Raw genomic sequence first — 24,518 nt, 5'->3', positions numbered from 1 at the left:
ACTTTTTAAAAAAATATATCAGTATTAGCTCACTAGTTTATAACTTGTTCATTCTAAGGTGAGTAAAATGGAAAAGGTTTGCTCTCGTGCTAGTGTTGTGAACATTGTCCTTAAAGGAAAGAAATGGATGTGGACGAGTACAGGAGTCCTGTACAATTTACCTGTCATCTCTTGGGGAAGTTAATTTCAAGCTAGGCCCTTATCCTGGGTTTGATTTACTTTCTATTACCTTTCTGCAAACAGTGAGCTGGAGAAGGACAGCCACACTGCTCTCAACACTCACTCTGTTAGCCCCTTGGAAAAGATCAAGCAGTATCAGGCTGGCCAGACTGTGACTTGCTTCTTGAAGAAGGTGAGTAGTGCATTCTCGCAATGAGATGCCCCCTCGCCCCCCAGTTCAGTTTAGGGAGTGAGCCCTGAGTCATGTACATGTGAAATACCACTAAGACACCTCCTGACCCAATTATTAACCTTTATTTTCCTTACCTTGTATGAGCCCCATTTCATTTCTCCTCTCTTTCTCTCTTTTGTCTCCCTTTTAGTATAACATGGTTAAGAAATGGCTTGAGGTGGAGATTGCCCCCGACGTCCGGGGAAGAATCCCCTTGTTGCTCACTTCTCTTAGCTTCAAGGTAATGTGTTCTGGATCCCTGTGCTCAGGCCAGCATCTGTTCTGTGTGTTCACCATGGGTACAAGGAACTGTCGGTTTGGTCAGATACTGGTTTCAGAGATACTTGTTATGCAGATTTCAGTGTGTTGGTTTTTGGGTAATGACAGATCTTGGTTCCAGCATCAGAGGAGTTTTCTTCTCTTTCCAGGTTCTGAAACATCCAGATAAGAAGTTTCAGGTTGGGCAGGCCCTGAAAGCCACTGTGGTTGACTCAGATTGCTCCAAGACCTTCTTGTGTCTCTCACTTATAGGTGTGTTGATGAGATGTTCCTTACTAGGGAAGAGGGGATTAGGAGTGAGTGGGAAGGGGGTCTGCAGTTAATTGTCCAGGTTGGAGGATGCCTTTGAAATTGGGGTCCTTAGCCTAGTGTGGTTGGTATTTCCTCATAGCAGTTTTTCACCTGGGGCTCTGCTCTGTGGTCTGTATCCCCCAGTACTGTCTCACCATTACCTGTACAGTTGGTTGTCTACCACCTGGCCCTGAGATTCTTGACTGTTTGACCTGCTAGCAGTCTGGGTTGTGGTGGTCATTCTGGTCTGCTCAGCCCACACATTCCAAGTGGGCAGCCTTCCCTAGCCTGTGACTGACCAATCTTTCATCTTCTTGGTTCATTTCCTCTCCCCTCAATGTGGTTTATCCTCCCAGGTCCTCACAAACTCGAGAAAGGGGACGTGGCCATGGGCCGTGTTGAGACGGTGACTCCCAACAAGGGGCTGACTGTGTCCTTCCCCCTTGGGAAGGTTGGACAAGTCGATGAATTTCATGTGAGTGATTCCTACTCAGAGACACCCCTGGAAGACTTTGAGCCCCAGAAAATTGTCAGGTAGGCCAATATGTCTTCTTTCTGTGGAATTGATTGCCTTTAATTTTTTAAGTGTTTTTTTAATCATTGGAGTAATAGGGGATTTTGTATCAAAAATAGTATAAGAAATAAAATTTTATATTGTCCCTCATTCCACCACTTTTTGCCACTAGGTACTTCATGGTCTTTAATTTTGAAGACCTTAACACATATCTATGTATGAGTTTCCCTTCCAGAATATAAGTTCTGCAACTTGCTCTTTTCTTATAGTAGTTTATCATCTACTTTTTCTTTTCTCATGCTAATATATCTACATCTATCTTATTGTTTTGCCTTTAATTTTTTAACTTTATTTAATTTGAAAGGACAGAGAGAAATTGAGAGAATAGGGAGATAGAGACAGAGACACCTGCAGCACTACTTCACTGCTTGTGAAGCTTCTCCCCCTGCAGGTGGGGACCGGGGTATTGAAACTGGGTCCTTGCAAATGGTAACATGTGCACTTAACCAAGTGAGCCACTACTTGGCCACTTAAAAAAAAAAAAATATATATATATATATATATATATATATATATATAATTGCATAGAGACAGAGAAATTGAGAGGGGAGGAGGAGACAGGGAGAGAGACACTTGCAACTCTGCTTTACCACTCGTGTAGCTTTCTCCCTACAGGTGGGGAACCAGTGGCTTGAAACAGGGTCCTTGTGTACAATAATAGTGTGTGCTTAACCAGGTGTGCCACTGCCTGGCCCCCTAAAATACTTTTTTACTGGGAGTCGAGCGGTAGCACAGTGGGTTGAGTGCATGTGGCACAAAGCTCAAGGACCAGCGTAAGGATCCTGATTTGAGACCCCGGCTCCCCACCTGCAGGGGAGTCACTTCACATGTCCTCTCTCCATTTCTCTCTGTCCTGTCTAACAACGATGACGTCAATAAAAGTAATAACTACAACAATTTAAAAAAGGGGCAACAAAAGGGAAAATAAATAAATATTAAAAATATATTTTTTTACTATTCCATTATGTATATTTTTTTTCTTTGTTGGTGGGCAGTAAGGATGTTGAAGTGATTATCTTATACATATGCTGAAATACTACTGGAAATATGCTTTTAAATAGGGCATGGGAGATAGCATGCTTGTTATGCAAATAAAAACTCTCATGCCTGAAACTCCAGTCCTAGGTTTAGCCCCTCCAGCACCACCATAAGCCAGAGCTGAGCAGTGCTCTGTTAAAGAAGTAAATAAATAAATAAAATTATTTCTTTAAACTATATATATATGAACCAGGCAGTGGCACACCCACCAAGCACACACATTACCCTGCCATAAGGACTGGGTTTGAGCCCTGCTTCACAAATGGTAAAGCAAAATCTGCAGCTGTCTGTCTTTCTCTCCCTATCTTCCCCACCCCTCTCAATTTCTGTCTGTCCTATCTAATGAAAATAAAGGAAGAATGGCTGCTGGGAGTGGTGTAAGCATCATGCAGACACTTAACCCCACAGCTTTAACATATACTTTGAAATAAATTCCTTGAAGTAAAATTAAGAAGTCAAACAACATTATATACACTTTACACAGTTACCCTCCAAAAGGATTGTGCTAATTTATATCCTCATTAACAAGTCAGAGCTGAACAGTGCTCTAGTTATAAAATAAACAAACAAACAGCAGAGTCATCAAAGTGAGTGCAAATGAAAATGGCATATGGTAGCCTGGGAGACTTCTCAGGGGAGAAGATTAGGACTTAGTAGTATCAGGCCCCAAGTCTGGAATATCAGGGTTGACCTATGACCTGTTTCTATCTCTTTCTCCTGTCTTGAAAAAATAAATACATGAAATTAAATGAGAGATCAATTTTTACCTGTTCAAAAGATAAAATTATAAAATATGACTACAACAATAAAACAACAAGGGCAACAAAAGGGAATAAATAAAATAAATTTAAATAAAAGAATTAAAAAATGTATAAAATATGATATTCATGGTCCGGGAGGTGGCACAATGGATAAAGTATCGTATTCTCAGGCATGAGGTCCTGAGTTCGATCCCTGGCAGCACATGTACCAGAGTGATGTCTGTTTCTTTCTCTCTCTCCTCCTAGCTTTCTCATTAAGAAATAATTAAAATCTTGTATATATGATATCCACTGGCCCAAGAGGTGGCACAGTGAATAAAACGAAGGATTCTCAAGCATGAGGGCTCAAGTTCATCTCCAGCTTCATGTGTGCCGGTGATATCAGTTCTAGTCCTTTCTATAATCAATCAGTCTTTTAAAACTTATGAATATTCACTATTCACAGGCTATTAAGGAACAGCCATGCACTGTTTTTTTTTAACCAGAGCACTCACTGTTCAACTCTGGCTTATAGTGGTGTGGGGCATTGAACCTGGGACTTTAGAGCCTCAGGCATGAGAGTCTGTTTGCATAACTGTTATGCTATCTACCCCTGTCAATGATGCTTCTGCTGTTAGAAATTGGGGAAATTGAGCTGTATTGTTGCTGAGATCCTTTTTTTTTTTTGAGAGGGGAAGAAAAAGATAGACCCCTGCAGACCTGCTTCACCACTTGTGAAGTGACCCCTCTATAGGTGGGGAGCAGGGGCTCAAACTGAGATCCTTGTATTGGTCATTGTGCTTCATGCTATTTGCGCTTAACCTGGTGCACCCCGCCTAGCCCAGCCCCCTCCCCCCAGTCCTTTCCAGTAGGACCAGAAGATAATTCACGTGGTGGGGCATGTGACTAACCCTGCATTCAGGCTAGGTACATGCTCCCTCGAAGTACCAGGACACCAGGGGGAGAGCTCTGGTATTGTATCTCCTTTTGTCTATCTCAAATAGAAAGAATGAAAAGTTCAGCCTGGGAGCAGTGAAATCAGGCATGTGTGAGTTCCTGGGTTTACAAACAGTAGCAACAACAGAAAACAGAAACAAAAAGAAACCTTTTTTTATTGATTACTAAGATGCTTGTACTTGAAATTGTGGCTTTGGACTCCTAAGTGCTATTGTAGATGCAGTTATTTTGGAAGCCCAAAGAAGTATTCAACCCTATTTTCCCTTCTCAAGCCTCTGGCTGAGTCTGCACTAGTACCCGGCTGTCCCCTTCTGACTGACAGCAGACACTTTGAGGACCTGACATAGGTCTGTCTCAATGTCCTGAGTATTTACCATAACTCTGGTTTCTCCATAACTGGCTTTCATGTCTCCTTTTACTGTTTTTTTTTTTCTTTTCCCTAGCACTTTTCTTGAGTAAAAACAGATGTGTTATTATTTTTTTAATTAATTTTTATTTATAAAAAGGATACACTGACAGAAACCATAGGATAAGAGGGGTACAACTCCACACAATTCCCACCACCAGAACTCTGTATCCCATCCCGTCCCCTGATAGCTTTCTTGTTCTTTAACCCTGTGGGAGTTTGGATCCAGGGTCATTATGGGGTGCAGAAGGTGGAAGGTCTGGCTTCTGTAATTGCTTCCCCACTGAACATGGGTGTTGGCAGGTCGATCCATACTCCTATCCTGTCTGTCTCTTTCCCTAGTGGGGTGGGGCTTATGGACACATTGGTGGAGAGGTGTGTTATTTTTTAACTTGACAAACATAGGCTGGTCAGCACTGTAGCAAGAAAGCTAAGGCCCTTTGCTTCCTCCTGACATGTGGGGGCGTTGCCATTTCCCTCTCTCTCTGCTCTCATTCCAGATGTTATGTCCTGTCCACTGCAGGGTCTGTATTGACTTTGTCACTGCGATCATCCAGGTGAGTTTCTAGGTTGCTGGGACAAGAGTGAGGAGAGTGCACTCTGACTGGAGAGAGGATACACGAATCTCTCTGTCCATCCACTTGCTAGACCCTGCCCTGGCTTTTTCCAGAAAGGCTAGGGACATTCATATAGTTAGAGGAACCAATTTGCTCTTACTGCTTGGGGAAAGATTCAGACACCCACATTTGGGTATTCAAGGTTACATGATAGCAACTCTTGTGAGAGGAGATGTATTAGCCTCTGAAGTTCCATAGCAGAGGTAAGTGTGTTGTAGACTCGTCTGAGGTCAGCTTCATCTGTGATTAGAAATGGATCAGAGTTATAAGTTTGCTCTCACTTGGCTTGGTCAGCCTCTCCTTATTTCTGTACAACGGGCTCACAGACACATGTCCCCATCTTATAGGGCGTAGGGGACAGTAGGGTTGGGCTCTGAAGTTATGTGCCATTGACAGTTCCAGAGTCATGTTCTTACATGAGACTTTACAGAAAGTTTGATTATTCCAAGCCAGTTGGGATTGAGGGTGGAAAAGAGGTTAGGAATATGTGTACTTAAGCCTCTTGTTTCTTTTTTTGTAGGACAAACCCAGAGACAAAAAGCAAAATAGTAGATCCTGAAATTAACTCCATCCGAGACATTCAGAAAGGGCAGCTTCTGAGAGGTTATGTGAAGGCTGTTGAGTCACATGGTGTGCTCCTCAGGTGAGTGAGAAGGGGTCTGGGGATGTGGGTCAGAACCCCAGTGCCCTCTTTGGCCTGTGCTGAAGGGAATGGGAAGGGAGGAGAGTCTGAGTTCCAACCAGTTTTTAAAATCCCAAGATGTTTTGTACTTTAAGAAAAGTTTTAATTATTTGGTGTTTAGGACAAAAAATATTACATGTGTGTGATTAAGATTTGTAAATGTTGCATGAAATCACTTAAGAGTCATAATCCACTCCGTAGTAAGCCCTCCATTCTGTCATATTCTGTCTTTTTGTCTTTCTGTGAGGTTAAGAAGGAAGGCAGCTTTGATATGGGGTGGAAAATAGCTTTCAGTCTTATCTTTGTGATTGATCATTCCACCCTCCCACCCTCCAGTTTCTAAGCCTCTTTCCTTCACAGTGCCAAAAACTTAAGTCTTGGGCGGGGTAGATACCATAATGGTTATGCAAAGAGACTCTCATGCCTGAGGCTCCAAAGTCCCAGGTTCAGTCTTCTGCATCCTCAAACCAAAGCTGAACAGTGCTCTGGTAAAAAACGAAACAAACAAATAAACAAACAAAACCATTTATGTCTCTCATAAATCCTTGTCAGAGCTTGGGTCCTTGGGAAAGTGGAAACACTGAGCTTAGCAGAGACTCTCATGTATTTATGACCACAGGACCTCTGTTTCTCTCCCACCAGGCTTGGCCCCTCCATTGTGGGTTTGGCTCAGTACCCACACGTCTCCCAGGCCAGCCCATCCCAGAAGGAACTTTATAACAAATACCTTCCAAAGGGGAGACTGCTCACAGCCAAGGTCTTAAGGTAGGTGTCTCCTCAGGGAGGCTGTGGGGGATTTAGAGGAGACATCATGGCATGGGTAGTGGTGAGCACTGGGTTCAGATGAAGGAATCCCCTTTGCCTGGTTCCCTCTATCTCAACTCCTAAATGCAGGTGTGGACACTGTTCTGTGCATAGACACCTGTTGCTGATGGAATAGGGAGACATCAAATCTGCTCTTTGTATTTTCCTACAAAAGTACTATAAAATGTGCAAACCCCTCCCTCCAGTATTATTTCTGGGACAAGTGAGAAAGGGGCCAAGGTTGAGGGCTGATCAGGACCTGGGCTGCTGTGCCCTTGGTGCTCTGTATCAAAGTCATCACTACTTTCCCTCTCTGCCTGCTGCAGCCTGAACCGCCAGAAGAACCTGGTAGAGCTGTCCTTCCTCCCCAGTGACACTGGGAAGCCAGACGTGCTTTCTGCCTCCCTAGCAGTGTCACTTCCAAAGCAGGGGGGGAAGGCGGGGACAGAGGAGAGAGACCAAAAAGGAAGAGAAGAGAAGAAGAATCAGAAAAAGAAAGAAAAGCAGCAACAGTCAGGGCAGGAGGAGACAAAGATGCCCAGCAAGAAGAAAGAGCCCCGGAAACCACAAGTGAAGAAGCAGGGCAAGCGGCTGCACTCTGAGTCAGAAAGTGAACAGGTGTGTCCCTCAGGGATTTTGGAGGCTAGCGGCTGGGTGGCTCCAGGAGGCACAGAGGGAGAGTGCTACAAAAAGAGGGTGCTCCTGGCGAAATGGGTGACTGGCATCCTTCCCATCTGCCATCCTAGGAAAGAGTGAACAAGAAGCAGAAGAAAGCCTCTCCGGCAGAGGAGGATGACAGCGGTGTTGAGGTGTATTATCGGGAAGGAGAAGAGGAGCTGAAAGAGTGTGTACCACCCAAGGTGAGAGATGGCACTGCATGGCGGCAGCGGAGATGGCTCTGGGGAGGGAAGTCTGAGGGCTCCTGTCCAAGGGCGGGGCTGTCTTTCCCACCATCCTCTTCTACCTCACTCTGCATAAAAGCTAAGGTCACCAAATCCCAGAGTGAGCTACATTAAATAAATGAGTAGCCCAGGAGGTGGTGGTGCAGTAACTAAACACACTGGACATAGAAGCAGGAGATCCTGAGTTCAATCCCCAGCCTTGCATGTGCCAGACTAATACTCTGACTTTCTTTCTCTATTCCTCCCCGCCATAAAAAGTAAAAAAAAAAAAAAAAAAAATCTGAATCAGTGTTTCCTGAGTGGAGCTGAATTAGATTAGTGTGGTGGGCAAATAAAGAAGAGGCTTGGCTTTTCTGAGCCTGGGTCCTCTTCTATACTGGAAGTAAGGACTGGGTACGGGAACCCCCCCACACACACACACAATTTAGGTGTTGTATTCCTGTTGCCCTCAGAACATTTGTGTTATCTCTGTCCTGGCTCTACCTTTATTTTATAATACATGCATATGGGGCAGGGGTAGGTAGCATAATGGTTATGCAAAAAGACTCACTCATGTGTAAGGCCCCAAAGTCCCAGGTTCAATTCCCCACACTACCAATAAACCAGAACTGAGCAGTGCTCTGGTAAAACATAATAAGTAGGATGACAGAGGACCTAGTGGGGGTTGCATTGTTATATGGAAAACTGGGACATGTTAGCATGTACAAAATATTGTATTTACTGCTGAATGTAAAACATTAATTCCCCAATAAAGAAATTAAAAATAGGGAGTCAGTTGGTAGCACAGTGGGTTAAGTGCACGTGGCGCAAGGTGCAAGGACCAACATAAGGATCCTGGTTTGAGCCCCCGGCTCCCCACCTACAGGGGAGTCGCTTCACAAGCAGTGAAGCAGGTCTGCAGGTGTCTCTGTCTTTCTCTCCCCCTTTCTGTCTTCCCTTCCTCTCTCCATTTCTCTCTATCCTATCCAGCAACAATGATAACAATAATAACTACAACAATAAAACAACAAGGGCAACAAAAGAGAATAAATAAATAAATACTAAAAAATTCTTTAAAAAAAAAAAAGAAATTGGGGCTGGGTGGTGGTGCATGTATTACAATGCGCAATGTGCAAGGACCTGGGTTCGAGCCCCTGGTCCCCACCTGCAGGAGGAAAGCTTTACAAGTGGTGAAGCAGGGCTGCAGGTGTCTCTCTGTCTCTCTCCCTCTCTATCATCCCCTTCCCTCTTGATTTCTGGCTATCTCTATCCAATAAATAAAGATAAATTTTTTTAAATAAAGAAAAAAATTTTAAAATAATAAGTAATAAAAATAGTTCATGCATATGTACATGTGTGTATATATTCCTAGGTACATGTTACCTAAGTAAGCTTGCTTGCAAAGAAAGTTGTCACTTGGGAGTCCAGTGGTAGTGCAGCAGGTTAAGCACAGGTGGCGCAAAGCCCAAGGACCGATATAAGGATCCCGGTTTGAGCCCCGGCTCCCCACCTGCAGGGGTGTCACTTCACAGGCAGTGAAGCAGGTCTGTAGGTGTCTATATTTCTCTCCCCCTCTCTGTCTTCCCCTCCTCTCCATTTCTCTCTGTCCTATCCAACAACGACAACAATAATAACTACAACAATAAAACAACAAGGGCAACAAAAGAGAATGAATAAATATTAAAAAAAAGAAAGAAAGAAAGAAAGTTGTCACTTGTTCAACTTCCCCAGTGGGCCAGGATCTCCCTGCTCTTCCAGGTGGGATGGAGCTGGGGACTAGGAAGTAGATGGAACTCAGCTCTTTCCTCACACCTCTGCCATCCCCCCCCCAGGAGAAGCACAGCAAGCGAGCAGAGATGCCCCGGCTGCAGCTGTCTTCTGGCTTTGTTTGGGATGTGGGGCTGGACTCTCTGACCCCAGCCCTGCCACCTCGAGGAGACAGCTCAGACAGTGAAGAGGATGAGAAGCCACAGCAAGCCACGGTGATGTATTTTGCAGTTTGTTCTTTTGCAGGGACTCCTTGGCGCTTGTTTTCTGTGTTCTGTCCTAGCCTGGGTGTCTCTTCTAGGGGGTGAGACTGCTGGGGGAGGGGGGTGTTGTTGGCAGGGGATCGGTCTCCAGCCAAGGAGACTGCCAGCTCATGCCTTCCCCCACGGACCTTTTCAGGCTCCAAAAAACCCACCACTCATGTTTTTTCTGCTTTCCACTGCAGAAGAAAAACAAGAAGGAAAGGGAGTTGGAGAAGCAGAAGGCAGAGAAAGAGCTGTCCCGCATCGAGGAGGCGCTGATGGATCCTGGGCGACAGCCAGAGTCAGCAGATGACTTCGACCGGCTGGTGCTGAGCTCCCCCGACAGCTCCATCCTGTGGCTGCAGTACATGGCCTTCCACCTGCAGGCCACAGAGATTGAGAAGGCCCGGGCCGTGGCTGAGAGGGCTCTCAAGACCATCTCCTTCAGGTCTGGGGGGGCGGGGGGGGATGCCCACGGGAGGGCTGTGTCTTTGGGTTGTTTCCTCCTAGGCAGGACAACAGCCTTTAAGTGACTGCCACCTGGGGCCTGTGGGTCCTTGGCTTTCACAGCTGTCTGTGAAATTGAAGTATTCAATTGTATTTCATAGTCCTTCTCACTGAAATGACTTAGGGGAACTTAATAAGAGTCCTTACGTAAGGAGTCCAGTGCAAGTCAAAGGTCAGACAGGGAAGTCAGCTCTCCACATACCTGGTTGAAGACCCCCATAGCTGGCTGCATTGCAAGCAGAATGTACAATGAGCTTGCTGAACACTAGTGATGAGGGTAGTGTCAAGCCTTTGCTGCATATTCTCTCTCTCTCTCTCTCCCCTTCTCTCTCCTTCCCTCCCTCCCTCCCTCCTTCCCTCCTTCCCTCCCTCCTTCCTTCCCCCTTTCCCTCCCTCCCTTCCTCCATTCCTTCCTCTCTCTCTTCCTCTCTTCACCAGACCACTGCTGAGCTCTGGTTTATGTTGGTGTAGGGGGATTGAACCTGGGACCTTGGAGCCTCAGGCATGAGAATCTGTATACTATCATTATACGATCTCTCTTTGAATGCTTTGCTGCATTCTCTTAGTTTAAGAGACCCAAACCAAAGATTCTGTTCCTTCCAAGGAATGAAGGCACAACCAGGGGGCCCCAGACCTGGAGTGGGGGGCTTGGGGGTTCCTGCTTCTGTGAGCTACAGCGGGGCTAGGTCCTGTCAGTGCCTGCATTTAGGGGTGGGAAGCCCAGGACAAGGATGGGGTGGGGCCTAGGCAGGTGGCAGTAGTTCAGCCAACATCTCTGCATGGTGGTGGGGGACTTCCAGCACTCAGGGTGGTGCTTATGTGTTTCCTGCTGCTCTCTCCTCCCCCAGAGAAGAGCAGGAGAAGCTCAACGTGTGGGTAGGACTGCTGAACCTGGAAAACATGTACGGCTCGCAGGAGTCACTCACCAAAGTCTTCGAGCGGGCTGTGCAGTACAATGAACCTCTCAAGGTCTTTCTCCATCTGGCAGACATCTACACCAAGTCAGAGAAATTTCAGGTAGGAGTCTGGACCAGTGGCTCTCGAAGCTCACCTCTGCCTTCTGTATTCAGTGTTGCCCCAGGCTTGCACCCTAATTTGCTCTTCTCAGTAGAAGTCACCCCCCCCCCAACACCTCCACTCCCAGTATTAAAATTTCCTTATTGACATTGGATTAGCAGAGAGATTCCCTTCCATAGAAGACCTCATCTCTCAGCCTGACTTCTCCCTTGAGTATCTATTGGTAATGACAAAAAATGTCATGACACATCTTTATATTGAAAAGCAGAAAAAATGCATCATAACTTTGCCAAGAGCCTGATAGAATTGGGCCTACCTAGGGACTGGAGTCTGTGAGCCCATATAGTTTCCCAAGAGTGTAGCAGCCTGTCTTTGTCCTTGCCTCTTTGTGGTATCTCTTCAATCCACTTCATTGTTCACACAGGAAGCTGGTGAACTCTATAACCGGATGCTGAAGCGTTTCCGGCAGGAGAAGGCTGTCTGGATCAAATATGGTGCCTTTCTTCTCCGGAGGGACCAGGCTGACGCCAGTCACCGTGTAATGCAACGAGCCCTCGAATGCCTACCTAAAAAAGACCGTGAGTACTTATCCCACCTTCCTGCCTGACTCTATGATATTGGGGAATCATGATGGGGGCTCTTCTCATCTGTGAGTGGGGTTAGGAGGATACATAACTTTCTCTCTGGGTTTTTTGTTGTTGTTGTTGTTGATTGTTGCACTTGTTCCTTGTATATAAATGATTCCACTGTTCCCAGTGGGCTTCTTTTTTTTTTTTTTCCTTTTAATTGTAGATACAGGCCACAGCACCTTGTGTGGCCTCGAATATGGTAAAATGTATCCTCTACCACCTGCACTCCACCCATTTTTATTTATTTGTTTTTAGATTTACCTAATTTATTTTAGATAAGCATTTTGCATGTGAGAGAGAAGCCAAAGCACTATCCCAGTATGTCCAGACCACTGGGGTCAAACCAGGAGACTCAGGCATGCAAGTCTTGGGCTCTACCAGCTGAACTATTTTCCCTCAGCCACTACCTGGATCATGTGCTTGAATGTAATGTGTGTGGCATTTCAAATAGCAATCTGCCCAGGCATTCCCTCTCCCTGGACTCAGTAGCATTCTGCAGTGACAGAGATGAGTGCCCCTGCTGTCAGTCTTACTCTTGTCTAGTTCTTGGGACCCGAGAGCAGGGAGTCCGCAGTCAGACGGTCCCTGCAGCACTGTGTGCTTTGCTTCTCCTATGTCTGAGCTGCCCTGTGCCTGCAGATGTGGACATCATCGCCAAGTTTGCCCAGCTTGAGTTCCAACTGGGAGATGCCGAGCGGGCCAAGGCCATGTTTGAGAACACACTGAGTACCTACCCAAAGCGCACAGATGTCTGGTCAGTCTACATAGACATGAGCATCAAGCATGGCAGCCAGAAGGAAGTCCGGTGAGTGGGGGATGCAGCCTGGGCTGAATTCCCTGTAGGGTTGGGGACATTGGCCAGTGATTGTGTCCTGTTCAAATCCCCCCGCCAAAAAAACAAACAAACAAAAAACAACCTCTCACAACCACCTTGTCCTTTGTCCTCTATCTGGAAAGTTGTGCCACGATCCATCTGATTTTGTGGCACGCTTACTTTTCTGACTTGCTTTTCTGCCTCAGGGGTCAGTCTGTGGTCTGTGTTGGCAGCATTTGTTGGAGGGGAGGCTGGTCCCTGGCCTGGAACTGAAGAGACTTTCTCCCATAGTCAACATAACTGAGTGTTGTAGGAGGCTTTCCTGGGCACAATGTCACTGTTCTTCAGTGTCCCCATAGGCAGAGGGTAAACTAAGGTCCAGACAGCACTAGTTCGTCAGTGAGTTTTAAGCAGAGCTTTTCACACAAAGCTGGACCTCTTTGTGTGTCCCCAGCCCAGTAACACTGTCCTGATTCACTGACATCAAGCCATGAGTCCTTTAGTATCTCTGGGTGTTGTTCTGCTTGTCGGGAAAGTGAGGGTAGTGGCCTGTCATTCTCCCCTGTGACAGGATAGAAGCCTACAATGCTAATAAAAATAGATAGGAGTAGGAGTACTGGATGAGAGCCCGAGAAGTGCCCTGACACCAGTGTGTTCTGGGCTAACCTGGAATTGTGTGGCCAGGATCAATAAGCAAACACAGTTCTGTTCTTCCTCACAGGAACGTCTTTGAGCGGGTCATTCACCTGAGCCTGGCCCCCAAACGAATGAAATTCTTCTTCAAGCGCTACCTGGACTACGAGAAGCAGCACGGCACCGAAAAGGACGTGCAGGCAGTGAAGGCGAAGGCTCTGGACTATGTGGAGGCTAAGAGCTCTGTGGTGGAGGACTAGGGCCCTCCTGGCTGCAGGCAGCCCAACCTCGGGCAGTCGGGTAATAAGATACTGCACTGCCTAAAGACTCTTGCTTAAACGCTGCTTTTTTGCAGCACCCATGAGGTAATCTTGTTAAGATAAAAAAAATATTTTTTTTATTATTATTTATAATTCCTTTTTGTTTGTCCTCAGTACCAGTTTTTTCACTGTCTTTTCTGAACTGCTCAGTGGCTGCAGGCAGCAGGCTTTTGGGCTCCCAGTGGAGCTGATTGGTGCTCCTGTGTGGGAGTTCTGTGAGGAGCAGGCAGCAGGAATGACTTCTGACAAGCTGTTTGGTAGCCAGGATGCCCCTTTGGGCTCATGGTCCAGCAAAAGGGCATCTCTGGCCATTGCCCTAGCTCACCTGGTATCTTGTGGCCTTTTGTGTAGGCCTTGAAACTAGGGCAGGACAAAGGCAGAGACCAGAAGGGAAGATTGCGGAGCCAAGACACCTAAGAGGAAAGATACAGATGTTGACTTAACCCAGCTGATGACGTCTCCTCGAAGGCCCATTAGGCCCCTATCTCCCAGCCCCTTTATATTGGGTGTCTGACTCAGGCATTGGGGTTAAAGACCTTACCTTAGTGGATGGTTCTATGAATTAAAATGAGGCTGTGTGTATTACACTGCCATGGATAGACGGACTTGCTGAGCAGTGTTGGGAGAATCACAGAAAAGTTGTTGGGCAGCAGACATGAATTGATTCCTTGAGTTCATCTAGACCCACCCTACCCACTACTCTTCCTCATTGCCCTAGTGAAGTTCCCAGAAAGATGCTCTCATGTATCATGACACACACACATATATATATATATATATATATATATATATATATATATATATATATATATATATATATATAATTTAAAAAAATATTTATTCCCTTTCGTTGCCCTTGTTGTTTTATTGTCATTGATGTCGCCATTATTGGATAGCACAGAGAGAAATGGAGAGAGGAGGGGAAGACAGAGAGGGGGAGAGAAAGACAGACACCTGCAGACCTGCCTGTGAAGCGACTCTCCTGCAGGTGGGGAGCTGGGGGCTTGAACCGGGATCCTGGCACTGGTCCTTGTGCTTTGCGCCACCTGCGTTTATAACCACAGCACTACCGCCCGATTCCCATATCATGACTTCTTTTGATAACTGATATTCCCATATAGTTGAGAATTTATTTTTCTTTACCAGAACACTACACAGCTCTGATTTATCATGGGAGGATGGGATGGGGTGGGTAGGGATAGGACTGGGGCTCGGTGCCTGCACTACGAATCCACTGCTCCTGGAGGCTATTTTTTCCCTTTTGTTGCCCTGGTTGTTTATCATTGTTATTGCTGTCGTTGTTGTTGGATAAGACAGAGAAATGGAGAGAGGAGAGAAGACAGAGAGGGGAAGAGAAAGACACTTGCAGACCTGCTTCACCACCTGTGAAGCAACACCCCCTGCAGATGGGGAGCCAGGGCCTTGAACCCGGATCCTTACGCCAGTCCTTTTGCTTAGCACCATGTGCACTTAACCCACTGCACCACTGCCCAGCCCCCCTCCCTTTTTTTTAAGATTAATTAATGGGGTGAGGGAAAACAAAAACCAGAATACTTTGGCACATGTGATGCCAAGGATCAAGCCCAGCATCCCACACCCTAAAGTCCAAAGCACCACCTCCTGGGCCACAGTCCCCAAGTTCTTGGAAGGTCAGCACAGACCCAGCTAGTTGTGAAGCCAGTTCAGTTTGGCTTGGCCTTCAAGGGATTAAATATTCTGAAAGCTGGAGTGTTTTTTTATTTTTATTTTTTATTTACTTATTCCCTTTTGTTGCCCTTGTTGTTTTATTGTTGTAGTTATTATTGTTGTCGTTGTTGGATAGGACAGAGAGAAATGGAGAGAGGAGGGGAAGACAGAGAGGAGGAGAGAAAGATAGACACCTGCAGACCTGCTTCACCGCCTGTGAAGTGACTCCCCTGCAGGTGGGGAGCTGGGGTTCGAACTGGGATCCTTATGCCGGTCCTTGTGCTTTGCGCCACCTGCGCTTAACCCGCTGCGCTACCCCCAAGACTGTTTGTCCATATGCCTTGAAGCCAGAGGGACCAAGAGTATCACAAGGTTTTAGAAGTGGTAGAGGCCAGCAGCCAGAGGTAGGGGTGTGGGAGGGTGGAGAGACCAGAGTTGGTTCACTAGGCTAGTCTGCAGGATCTTCTGGCACCTGAAACAGAAGAAGCAGCTCTGTCTGTTACCCTGATGAAATCAGATAACTGGATCCTCAGGCCATCAGTCCTGGAGCTTTTCTGCCTGGCAGGTGTTGTCTATTCCCTTCTGTCCATGTTCCGCATCTTCTCCTGGCCGCTCTGTCTCTAGGTTTCTCTGTCCTCTCAACCTTGTTTGCTATCTCTCTACCCACAGGGGATAGAATTTCAGCACACTGGCTTGGCCAATGCAGTCATACAGACACCAGGCGGGTCCTTTTCTTCCAAAAGGAAAAGCTTTATCAAAAGTGTAAATAGATAAAATAAAACCAGAGGTACACACTGGAAGGCATATCCCCAATGGCGAGACAATACAGTCAGACGCAAGTTAACTGTACCAAGTCACATCCAGAGTCGACCAGTGGGCATTCCTGTCACTTGGTTTTGCTGGCTAGTGCTCCCCAGCCATGGAGTTCTCAGGACATGCTCACATCAGTTTCTCCAAAATTGGTGACCAACAGGAAAGTGATTCTGTGGTTCCATAGGCCTTGCTCTCAGAGCTGAGCACATGGTCTGCTGTCTGTACTCCATATCTTTCTCCTGGCCTGTTTTTCCCTCCAAGTCATACTAATTTAAAAAAAAAAAAAAAAAAGCCCCTCTGCTGATGTAAACAGGCTAGAATTTCAGTTTAGGACTATTGGCAAGAGTGGGCACCGGGCCCTCAGGAGGTAAGCTGGACCATCTCCAGGTTTTCAGGGGCACTGCCATTACCGGTCAAGCCTTGGGCCCACTTGTGCAGGCGGCTATAAAGTGGGAGGCCCTGGTTCTCACGGTACAGGTAGACACCAGTGATGGCGTTCCACTGCGGCCGTGGCTGCGTGCCTTCCACAAGGAACTTGGCCACCAGCTCCTCATCCTCCTTGTTGAGTGCCACGAAGCCGAAGAAACGCCGAACATTGTTGGCAGCTAGCACCCGGGAGTGCATCTCAGCTGTGCGCTGGAAGAGCTGGTCCTCATTCGTGCGGTACTGCGCCCAGTAGGCCTCCTGGCGGTAGCTGAGTGGTGAGCAGTAATGCTTGAGGCATTTAGTCAGGAACACCAGGATGGCCACCACACCGATGAGCAGCCACCCAAAGAGCTGGCCAGAGAAGGGCAGGGTTGAAGAGGCAGGGCGATGCCTGGGCCCCAGCCACCCCAGGAGGGAGGACGAGAGGTGGGTTGGGATGAAGCCAGGCCTCAGAATCCCATGTAGTTGACTCTGCAAACTCTGCTTCTAGAAGGGAAGCAAGTCCTCCTAACTGATTCTACTCCCCTGTCCTCACTCCCTTCAACTCAGTTTTCCCTTAAGACTTTGTTTCCCTTTAACCAGAGCACACTGCACAACTCTGGCTTATGGTGGTGCAGAGGATTGACCCTGGCACTTTGAAGTCTCAGGTATGCAGATGTGAGAGTCTCTGCATAACCATTATACTATCTCCCCTGTTCCCCTTTCCCCTTTGTTTTTAGACTTAAAAAAAAAATATTTTCTGGGAGTCAGGCAGTAGTGCAGCAGGTTAAGTGCAGATGGCGCAAAGCGCAAGGACCGGCATAAGGATCCCAGTTCAAGTGCCGAGCTCCCCACCTGCAGGGGAATCGCTTTATAAGCGGTGAAGCAGGTCTGCAGGTGTCTGTCTTTCTCTCCCCCTCTCTGTCTTCCCCTCCTCTCTCCATTTCTCTCTGTCCTATCCAACCACGACAATAATGATAACTACAATAAAAAACAAGGGCAGCAAAAGGGAATTTATTTATAAATAAATATTAATTTTTTTCCCTTTTTCCCCCCTTTAATTATTTTGGATAGAGTCATCAATAGAGAGGGAAAGGACAGAGAGAAACACCTGCAGACCTGCTTTATTGGTCATGAAACTCCCGCAAGTGGGGACCTGGTGCCTAAACTGGGTTCGTGGTGCACTGTAATATGTGCGGTCTACCAGGTGCGCCACCACCCGGACCCTAGACTCATTTCCTGTAGTTTCTGCTGTCAACTGTTTGCCTCCAGTGCCCCTCACATCTCTCAGCCCATTCAACCACAGCTCGCTGCCAGGCTTGGCCCAAAGGTCATCTCCAGGGATTTCTTCAAAGGCAGTAATCTTTCTGTCCCCTAGGAGTTGATTCCTTTTATTTCATCGATCTCTGCCTAGTTTCCCAACTGCCCCTCTGCTTATCTCAGATGCTTATGTGAGTATAAGCCTGTTGAGGTCAAGGACAAATTGTTTTGCTATTTTCTCTCATAGAAAGATCCACAGAGGGGCCAGACAGTGGCGCACCTGGTTGAGTGCACATGTTACACAGGTTCGAGCCCCTGGTCCCCACCTGCAGGGGGAGCTTCACAAATGGTGAAGCAGGGTTGCAGGTGTCTCTCTCTCCCTCTCCATCTCTTCCTCCTCTCTCACTTTCTCTCTGTCTCTGTCCAATAATAAATAAATAAAAAGAAAGAAAGATCCACAGGCATTTTATCAGCATCAACTACATTTTATTCCTCTGTCCACCTGTCTCTGAAGTTCTGTTTTCTTTAGCCCTGTTTGTCTGTCTACTTGTGCTTCTTATGTAGCTAAGAGTGATCTCGAAAACTCTATGTTCCCTCCTGTCACTCCCCTACCTGGTTTGTCTCACTAGACACTTCCAGCCCAAATTTTCTCTTCTGCCCAGGCCTCTTTCGTTACTCGCTCTTCCTGACTCTAAGCTAAGTCCTGGATGACACCAACCCTTTCTCACTCAATACCCATTCCTTAATCCAAGGGATTCCCCTCATGTCAACAGCATTAGGCTGATTTGCTGCTGGGTGTCAACGCCTCCTTGGAACAGGAACATCCTCTTCCCCAGAACCAGCCACACAGTTAACAACTGGTGGACCACATAGCTTCACAAGGCAGGAGTTTGTGCTGGATCTGTCTGGGCTAAGAAGCTTTGACTAAAAGATCAAGACTGAGCCACAAGAAAAATTCCCCCCCCCCCTGTAATTTTGTGCCTGATGTGGCACTCAGCGCCTGCACATATGTGAAGCATGACCTCTCTATCACTGAGCTAAGTCCCTGACCCAAAAGAATCTTTCTTTAGTGTTTGTGACTCTTAATTTGGAACTGAAATTGACTTGTCCCACCAAGAATTAACCCTGAGCTGCCCAACTCTGACACTGGTAACCCAGTGCTTTCCTGGAAACCGTCTCCAGCTTTGAGCCACTTTGGTACCTCCCTCTGGCCACCATGTAGGAAAGGAGGAAGAAGAGCTTCCCACTTCCTTAGCCTTACCTGGGACTCATACCTGAGCCTGCGGCTGACTTCTTCCCGGAAGTCTGACAGGTTGGCAGGGCCCTGTCCACAGGGGAACCTTGCAAGGATTTCTGTGGTGTGGGCCAATGGGAAGCCTTGTTCTCTGGCTGTGAGTGAGGAAGGGTCCACAAACTCACTGAGAGCACAGACATAGGCCTCGCCACGCAGCAGGGAGATGACAGACCAGGTGACAGGGGCCACAGCCGCACGGCCCAGGATGGAGCTCAGGAGGAGGAAGGTGGGGGCAGCCGAGCAGTTCTTGGTCCTCCTGTACTGGCACTCAGCCACCAGATTCCAGGTGTGGTTGTTGAGCATGATGCCAATGAGGAAGAGTGCCAAGGCAGGCACACCGATAGCCGTCAGCCCATATAGGTAGTTGCGGGCGGGCGAGCAGGGGCAGTGGAAAGCCACCACGGAGAATAGCTCCTGGCTGCCCACGGTGCCCAGTGCCACCAGCCCATTGAAGATCATCACATCCTTGCTCTTGAAGAAGAGGGACAAGAAGCGGAAGTTCTCTGCGATGAGGGCCGCCATGGTGGTGGGGATGGGTGATGCACCACAGGGACAAGTAGGAAACGATCGCTGCTTCCTAGGGAGGACTAGGAGGGAGCATAGGCTGGCTGGCAGGATCTTGTCATTTCAGCCCCTCCGGTGACTGGCCTGAGGACTTCCTGTGGAATGAGAGATGTTCGCCTCTGAAAATGGGAATGGTGGAAGCCAGGCAGTGGTGCACCTGGTTGAGTACACATATTAACATGCACAAAGACCCTGACTTAAACCCCTGGTCCCTACCTGCAGGGGAGGAAGCGTCTTGAAACGGTGAAGCAGTGCTGCAGGTGTCTATCCCCTGTCAAGTTCTCTGTTTCTGTCAATAAAAATAGAAAAATATATATAGGAATGGAGGTGCTTGTGTGGCCAGGCTGGTGGGGGGTGGCCTGGGGAGCAAGTTGCCAGTGTTCAGTGAGTCCTTTACTACCTGTGATGGCCCATCAACGTAGGGTGGGCCCTTTCTGGAGGGAGACCCATTTGGATCACTAAATGCAGAGCTGGGATTCAAGCTCCAGTCCACCTGTCTGTCACACACTTTGGTTCTAGTTGCTACCACCAGCATCTTTTGAGGGCCTGTGGTGGTTGCAGTGGTTGAGGGGTTTTGACTGGTTTTCCCATGGGATGTTCTGAGGGACCTATGACTGTTTGGAGGCCATGTCTTCAAAAAGGATCTCACATCCATGGGAATAAAAGCTGGGTGAGAGAGAGTTGGGTGGTAGTGCAGTGGATTAAGAGCAAAGACCCGAATAAGGATCCAGGTTCGAGCCCCTGGCTCCCCACCTGCAGGGGAGTCACTTCACAGCCGGTGAAGCAGGTCTGCAGGTGTCTTTCTCTCCCCCTCTCTGTCTTCCCCTCCTCTCTCCATTTCTCTCCGTCCTATCCAACAATGACAACATCAATAATAACTACAACAATAAAAAACAAGGGCAACAAAAGGGAATAAGTAGATAAATAAAGCTAGGTAAGAAACTTAAATGTGATGTGGAGTGGGGCACACCTCAGGTCAGTGGAGAGCCTGGTATAGCACCCCTGGGGTTCATGGGAAGTGCTTCATTGTGGAGACCTCAGCCTCTAAACTGGTCTAAGTGATTTTCTTAGTTCTTCCTTCTTTCGTTCCTTTATTCAATGTGTGTATATATAGAGAAAGAGAGAGATAAATCAAGAGGGGAGGGCAAGATAAAGACAACACTGCTTCACCACTCATGAAAGTCCCCCCCTCCCCCCGCAGGTGGTGACTGAGGGATTAAATTCAGGTTCTTGCACTTGTAGCATGTGCACTCAACCAGGTGCATCACTATCTGACCCCCTTCCTTCCCTCTTTCTTTTCCCTTCTTTTTAAATTTCCTTTCTTCTTTCTATAGCGTGAATGAGACCACAGCATGGAAGCTTCCTTCAATGCAGTGGGGGTTGGGCTCAAACCTGTGTCTTACAAATGCAAAGCAGACCACTATCCAAGTGATCTATGTTCCCAGCCTTCCGTTCTTTTTTTTTTCTCTGACCTTCAGAGCCATGCGGGCCCTGGTTCTCAGGGATACTGGGGGGAGGGGGTAGGCGGGTGAGCAATGCCTGGCAATGGTCCTGGGTATGAAGCCCTCCCCCTACCCCCCACCCTATCATCCTGGGTCTTCAGGGTGGCTCCCAGAGGTGGGACAGGGGAACTGTCCTTGCAGAGATCAGAAAGCCAAGCAAGGCCTAAGGAGGATAAAGTGCCTTGTCTGAGGCCATTCAGACTGAGCTCTTGGAATGGGATTTCTGAGCCAGACCTAAGAAGGATAAGGGCAGGTGAACTAGGTAAGGCCTGTGTTTCCTCAGTACTGCTGACCTGGCCATCCATAAGGGTCCTGGGGAACCTCTCCCGCCCCCCCCCCCCCACACACTCATTTCTGCCCGGTCCATCCAGACTCTTCAGCCCAGGGGCCATGCATCCCACCAGAACAGGAAGCCTAGATGGAGGCTAAGGCTGGGCCCTTCTCCCCAGAACATCTGGAGCCTGCTCTGCCTTGGTCTGTGCTGCCTAGAAGCTAGCTGCTTGCCAGGAAGTAGTCATAGCCTGGGGCTCCGGAGAAGTTCTACCCCCAACTCTTCCTAGGCTCCACCCACTCGGGCAGAGAGGCAGGCCAGGGTGTGGTCCACACCACCTCCCCTTCTCTGGGATGAAAAACAAAAGTCCTCAGGCCAGGGAGTGGAGGGAAAGATGGGCGAGCAGCAGACTGAGGTAGGAGACCTACCCGGTCTGTGCCTCCTCCGCTCCACACACGCACTCACACACACCCTTCTGCTTTGCCAAAGTTGTCAGATGGGCCCTGGCAGAGCTGTGCCACCCTGGGGTACCAGGAGATAGTGGGGGCGGCATCTGAGATTTACCCCCAGCTCAGCTCTAGTCTCTGCTTTAACTGCATTGCTGGATGGGGGGGGGGAGAGGTTGAAAAGCAGCCCTCTCCTGATCTCTGTAGATTTCAAGGCTCCTAATGTTGCTCTTCCTGGGGGGCCTAGATTCATGTGCGAGGTAGATACAAAAGGCCTACACACTGGGTGGCCAGCAGATGAGGGGCTGAGACTAGTGCCCCTGAGGTCAGAGAGGTGCCACACCTATCACCACAGGGCAGAAGATAGGTGACTGTGGGAAGTAGGGTTAGCAGGGGTGGGGGTGGTTATAGGGCTGACTGCCCAGACGGGTGGCCCTCCATCAGGACTACCTTTCTGGGCAGACCTGGCTTGCCATGCCTAGAGAGGGTCTTTGCCTTACCTGGGACTGGCTGGGGCCACCAGTGGCTTTGTCCTCAGTAGGCCTGGGCTCTAAGCCTGTGCTTCTCGGCGGATCGCTGCTAGCCTGCTGTTCCTCTGGAAGCTCTCTACACTTCCCTGGCTTCTCTGCACCCCGCTGGAGGCCGGCAGGGCCTGGGGCTGATGGCAGCGCCTTCAGGAAAAGTTTAACTCCAGGAAAGAGGAAAGGAGACCCAGAGGGATGGCGCGTGTGCGCGCTGCTGAGCGAGTTGAAAAACAGCCCTGAGCGCCAGGGGAGGGAGGGCGCGGGTGGGCGGGGGAGGGAGGAAGTTGAGGTGCCTGTTGAGCTGAGCTCCCCTGCCTGGCCCTGCCATCTCCTGCTCAGGCTGTCCCTAGCCCGTTCACAGCCCTGGCATGGGGCCTTCTGGAAGCTCTGACCCGGGCCCACCCTGCAGGCCAGTTTCTAGAGTGCCCTAAATGCCTGACTCTCCAGGTAGAAGCTGCCACCCGCACAGACTTAAGAGAGAGATACCCCCAAGTAGGGGGTGGGGAGATGGGGCAGCTAGCCTATTCTGGCCTTTCTCCTTCACAGCCGGCTTGCTCCTGGCCAGCCCTCCTCTACCCTCCCGCTGACTAGTCCTCAGGACCTGCTTCAAATCTCTGAAGGACTGGTTGAAGGAGATAGCATAATGGATATGCAAAAAACCTTATATGCTTGAGACTCCAAAGTCCCAGGCTCAATCCTTTCACAACCAAAGCTCAGAACTAATCAGTGATCTCTTAAAATGGGAGGGGGGGGTTAGATAGCATAATAGTTATGCAAAGAGTTTCTTATGCCTGATGCTCCGAAGTCCCAGGTTCAATCCCCACCTCATAAGCCAGAGCTGAGTAGTGCTCTGGTAAAAATAATTTGATGATGATGATGAAGCAATCTCACTCAGAAGGGTTGAGATTCTAGTGGATCTAGTGGATTCTGACAGGTAGGTAATTGTAGCAATCCGAGATCCCAGCCTGTCCCCCAAAGTGGGCATGAGTGGCCCCTGCGAGAGAGTGCAAGCTGAAGCAGAGAAGTCATGGGTTAGGAGCACCCCAGAGAGTCCCGGCCTGAAGTTCTGAGACTGGCTGAGTGCCTCCATGTGGGAGGATCTTGACGGCAGAGAGACCAGTGATGCTTTTTAGGCTCGATCATAGGCTACACACCATAGCACGTTCTTCCTCCCTTTATCTTTACCACCATCCTGAGAAGGCCAGTTTTTAAATGTTCATTTTATTAGCAAGCACAGGTTCCAAGAATTTGTGGACTTGACTTGCCATAGGTCTGTGAATACTGGCATTTGAGCCGGGGTCTGCCCAACCCAGAGCCTTCCTTTTCCCCTCCTCTTTGTCCCTCCCAGTTCCTCTGGGCTGACTTTCCCCCCTGGAGGCCAACACACACACCTGGTCTTCAGTCATCTGAGTTTTCACTTCATTCAGGGACAAAAGCAAGCCCCACCTCCTAGAGGAGCCTTCCAGTCCACCATGGCCTACAAGAGTTCCCTTTCTTGCCAATTTTAAAAAGTATTTATTTATTTTGGAGAGAGGGGAGGGGAGGGGAGTGGAGGGGAGGGGAGGGGAGGGGAGGGAAGAGGAGAGGAGAGGAGAGGAGAGGAGAGGAGAGGAGAGGAGAGGAGAGGAGAGGAGAGGAGAGGAGAGGAGAGGAGAGGAGAGAGGAGAGACCTGCAGTACTATTTCACCACTTGTGGAACTTCCCCCTTGCAGGTAGGGACTGGGGGCTTGACCTGGGTCCTTGAGCATTGTAACGTGCAATCAGATGCACCACCACCCAACTTTCTTTTTTTTTTCTAATACTTATTTGAGAGAGTAAGGGAGGGGCCAGGGGAGACAGCATAATTGTTATGCAAAAACACTCTTATGCCTGAAGCTCCCAGGTCCCAGGTTCAGTCCCTGCCCCACCATAAGCCAGAGCTGAGCAGTGCTCTGGTTTCTGTCTTTCTCCCCTCTTTCTCAATGAAATAAAATTAAATAATAATAAAAAAACCCTACTCATTCAACACTTTAAAGGGGGGAGAGTGAGGGAGAAAGCAAGCAAATCAGGTCATCATTCTATGGCATATGTGATGCCAGGCACCAAACTCAAGACCTCATGCTTTAAGAGTCTGATGTTTTACCCACTATACCATCCACTGGGCTCCACCTTCCAGAGTGGAAGT

General features: G+C 48.3%; 2 protein-coding genes and 1 long non-coding RNA gene across 8 annotated transcripts in view; 2 read left to right on the top strand and 1 right to left on the bottom strand.

Moving 5' to 3' along the window:
- PDCD11 (programmed cell death 11) overlaps positions 1-13,682 on the top strand; it is a 52,984-nt gene extending 39,302 nt beyond the window's left edge. Inside the window, exons 22-36 of the mRNA XM_060171394.1 lie at positions 244-352; positions 543-632; positions 820-922; positions 1,318-1,495; positions 5,177-5,233; positions 5,814-5,936; positions 6,618-6,740; positions 7,106-7,397; positions 7,526-7,639; positions 9,493-9,642; positions 9,873-10,117; positions 11,025-11,193; positions 11,618-11,771; positions 12,462-12,627; positions 13,358-13,682. Of these exons, the coding sequence (XP_060027377.1) occupies positions 244-352; positions 543-632; positions 820-922; positions 1,318-1,495; positions 5,177-5,233; positions 5,814-5,936; positions 6,618-6,740; positions 7,106-7,397; positions 7,526-7,639; positions 9,493-9,642; positions 9,873-10,117; positions 11,025-11,193; positions 11,618-11,771; positions 12,462-12,627; positions 13,358-13,529 (2,245 nt within the window). The 3' untranslated portion in view covers positions 13,530-13,682. The remainder of the gene's footprint in view (positions 1-243; positions 353-542; positions 633-819; positions 923-1,317; positions 1,496-5,176; positions 5,234-5,813; positions 5,937-6,617; positions 6,741-7,105; positions 7,398-7,525; positions 7,640-9,492; positions 9,643-9,872; positions 10,118-11,024; positions 11,194-11,617; positions 11,772-12,461; positions 12,628-13,357) is intronic.
- A 2,322-nt stretch (positions 13,683-16,004) lies between these two features.
- CALHM2 (calcium homeostasis modulator family member 2) lies at positions 16,005-22,917 on the bottom strand. Of its 4 annotated transcripts, none has more exons than XM_060171396.1 (4): positions 22,331-22,917; positions 19,828-19,900; positions 19,015-19,730; positions 16,005-16,865 (listed from the first exon to the last, which is right to left on the bottom strand). In XM_060171396.1, the coding sequence occupies exons 3-4, from the start codon at positions 19,567-19,569 to the stop codon at positions 16,449-16,451; spliced, it is 972 nt and encodes a 323-aa protein (XP_060027379.1). In that variant the 5' UTR covers positions 19,570-19,730; positions 19,828-19,900; positions 22,331-22,917; the 3' UTR covers positions 16,005-16,448. The 4 variants fall into 4 exon arrangements, with proteins under 4 accessions (XP_060027379.1, XP_060027378.1, XP_060027380.1 ...); XM_060171395.1 differs by having other exon boundaries at positions 19,015-19,706; XM_060171397.1 differs by lacking the exon at positions 19,828-19,900.
- The window catches only part of LOC132532762 (uncharacterized), a 13,768-nt gene continuing 10,948 nt past the window's right edge, over positions 21,699-24,518 (top strand). For 2 of the 3 annotated variants that reach the window (XR_009544678.1, XR_009544677.1), the window contains exon 1: positions 21,699-21,799. This is a non-coding gene — a long non-coding RNA (uncharacterized LOC132532762). The remainder of the gene's footprint in view (positions 21,800-24,518) is intronic. The other variant, XR_009544679.1, reaches the window with a different exon arrangement.

This window comes from Erinaceus europaeus, chromosome 14, assembly GCF_950295315.1.
Source record: "Erinaceus europaeus chromosome 14, mEriEur2.1, whole genome shotgun sequence".
Classification (NCBI taxonomy): Eukaryota; Metazoa; Chordata; class Mammalia; order Eulipotyphla; family Erinaceidae; genus Erinaceus; species Erinaceus europaeus.
The sequence above is the reverse complement of the archived record's forward strand: the minus strand, read 5'-3'. Positions and strand labels throughout refer to the sequence as shown.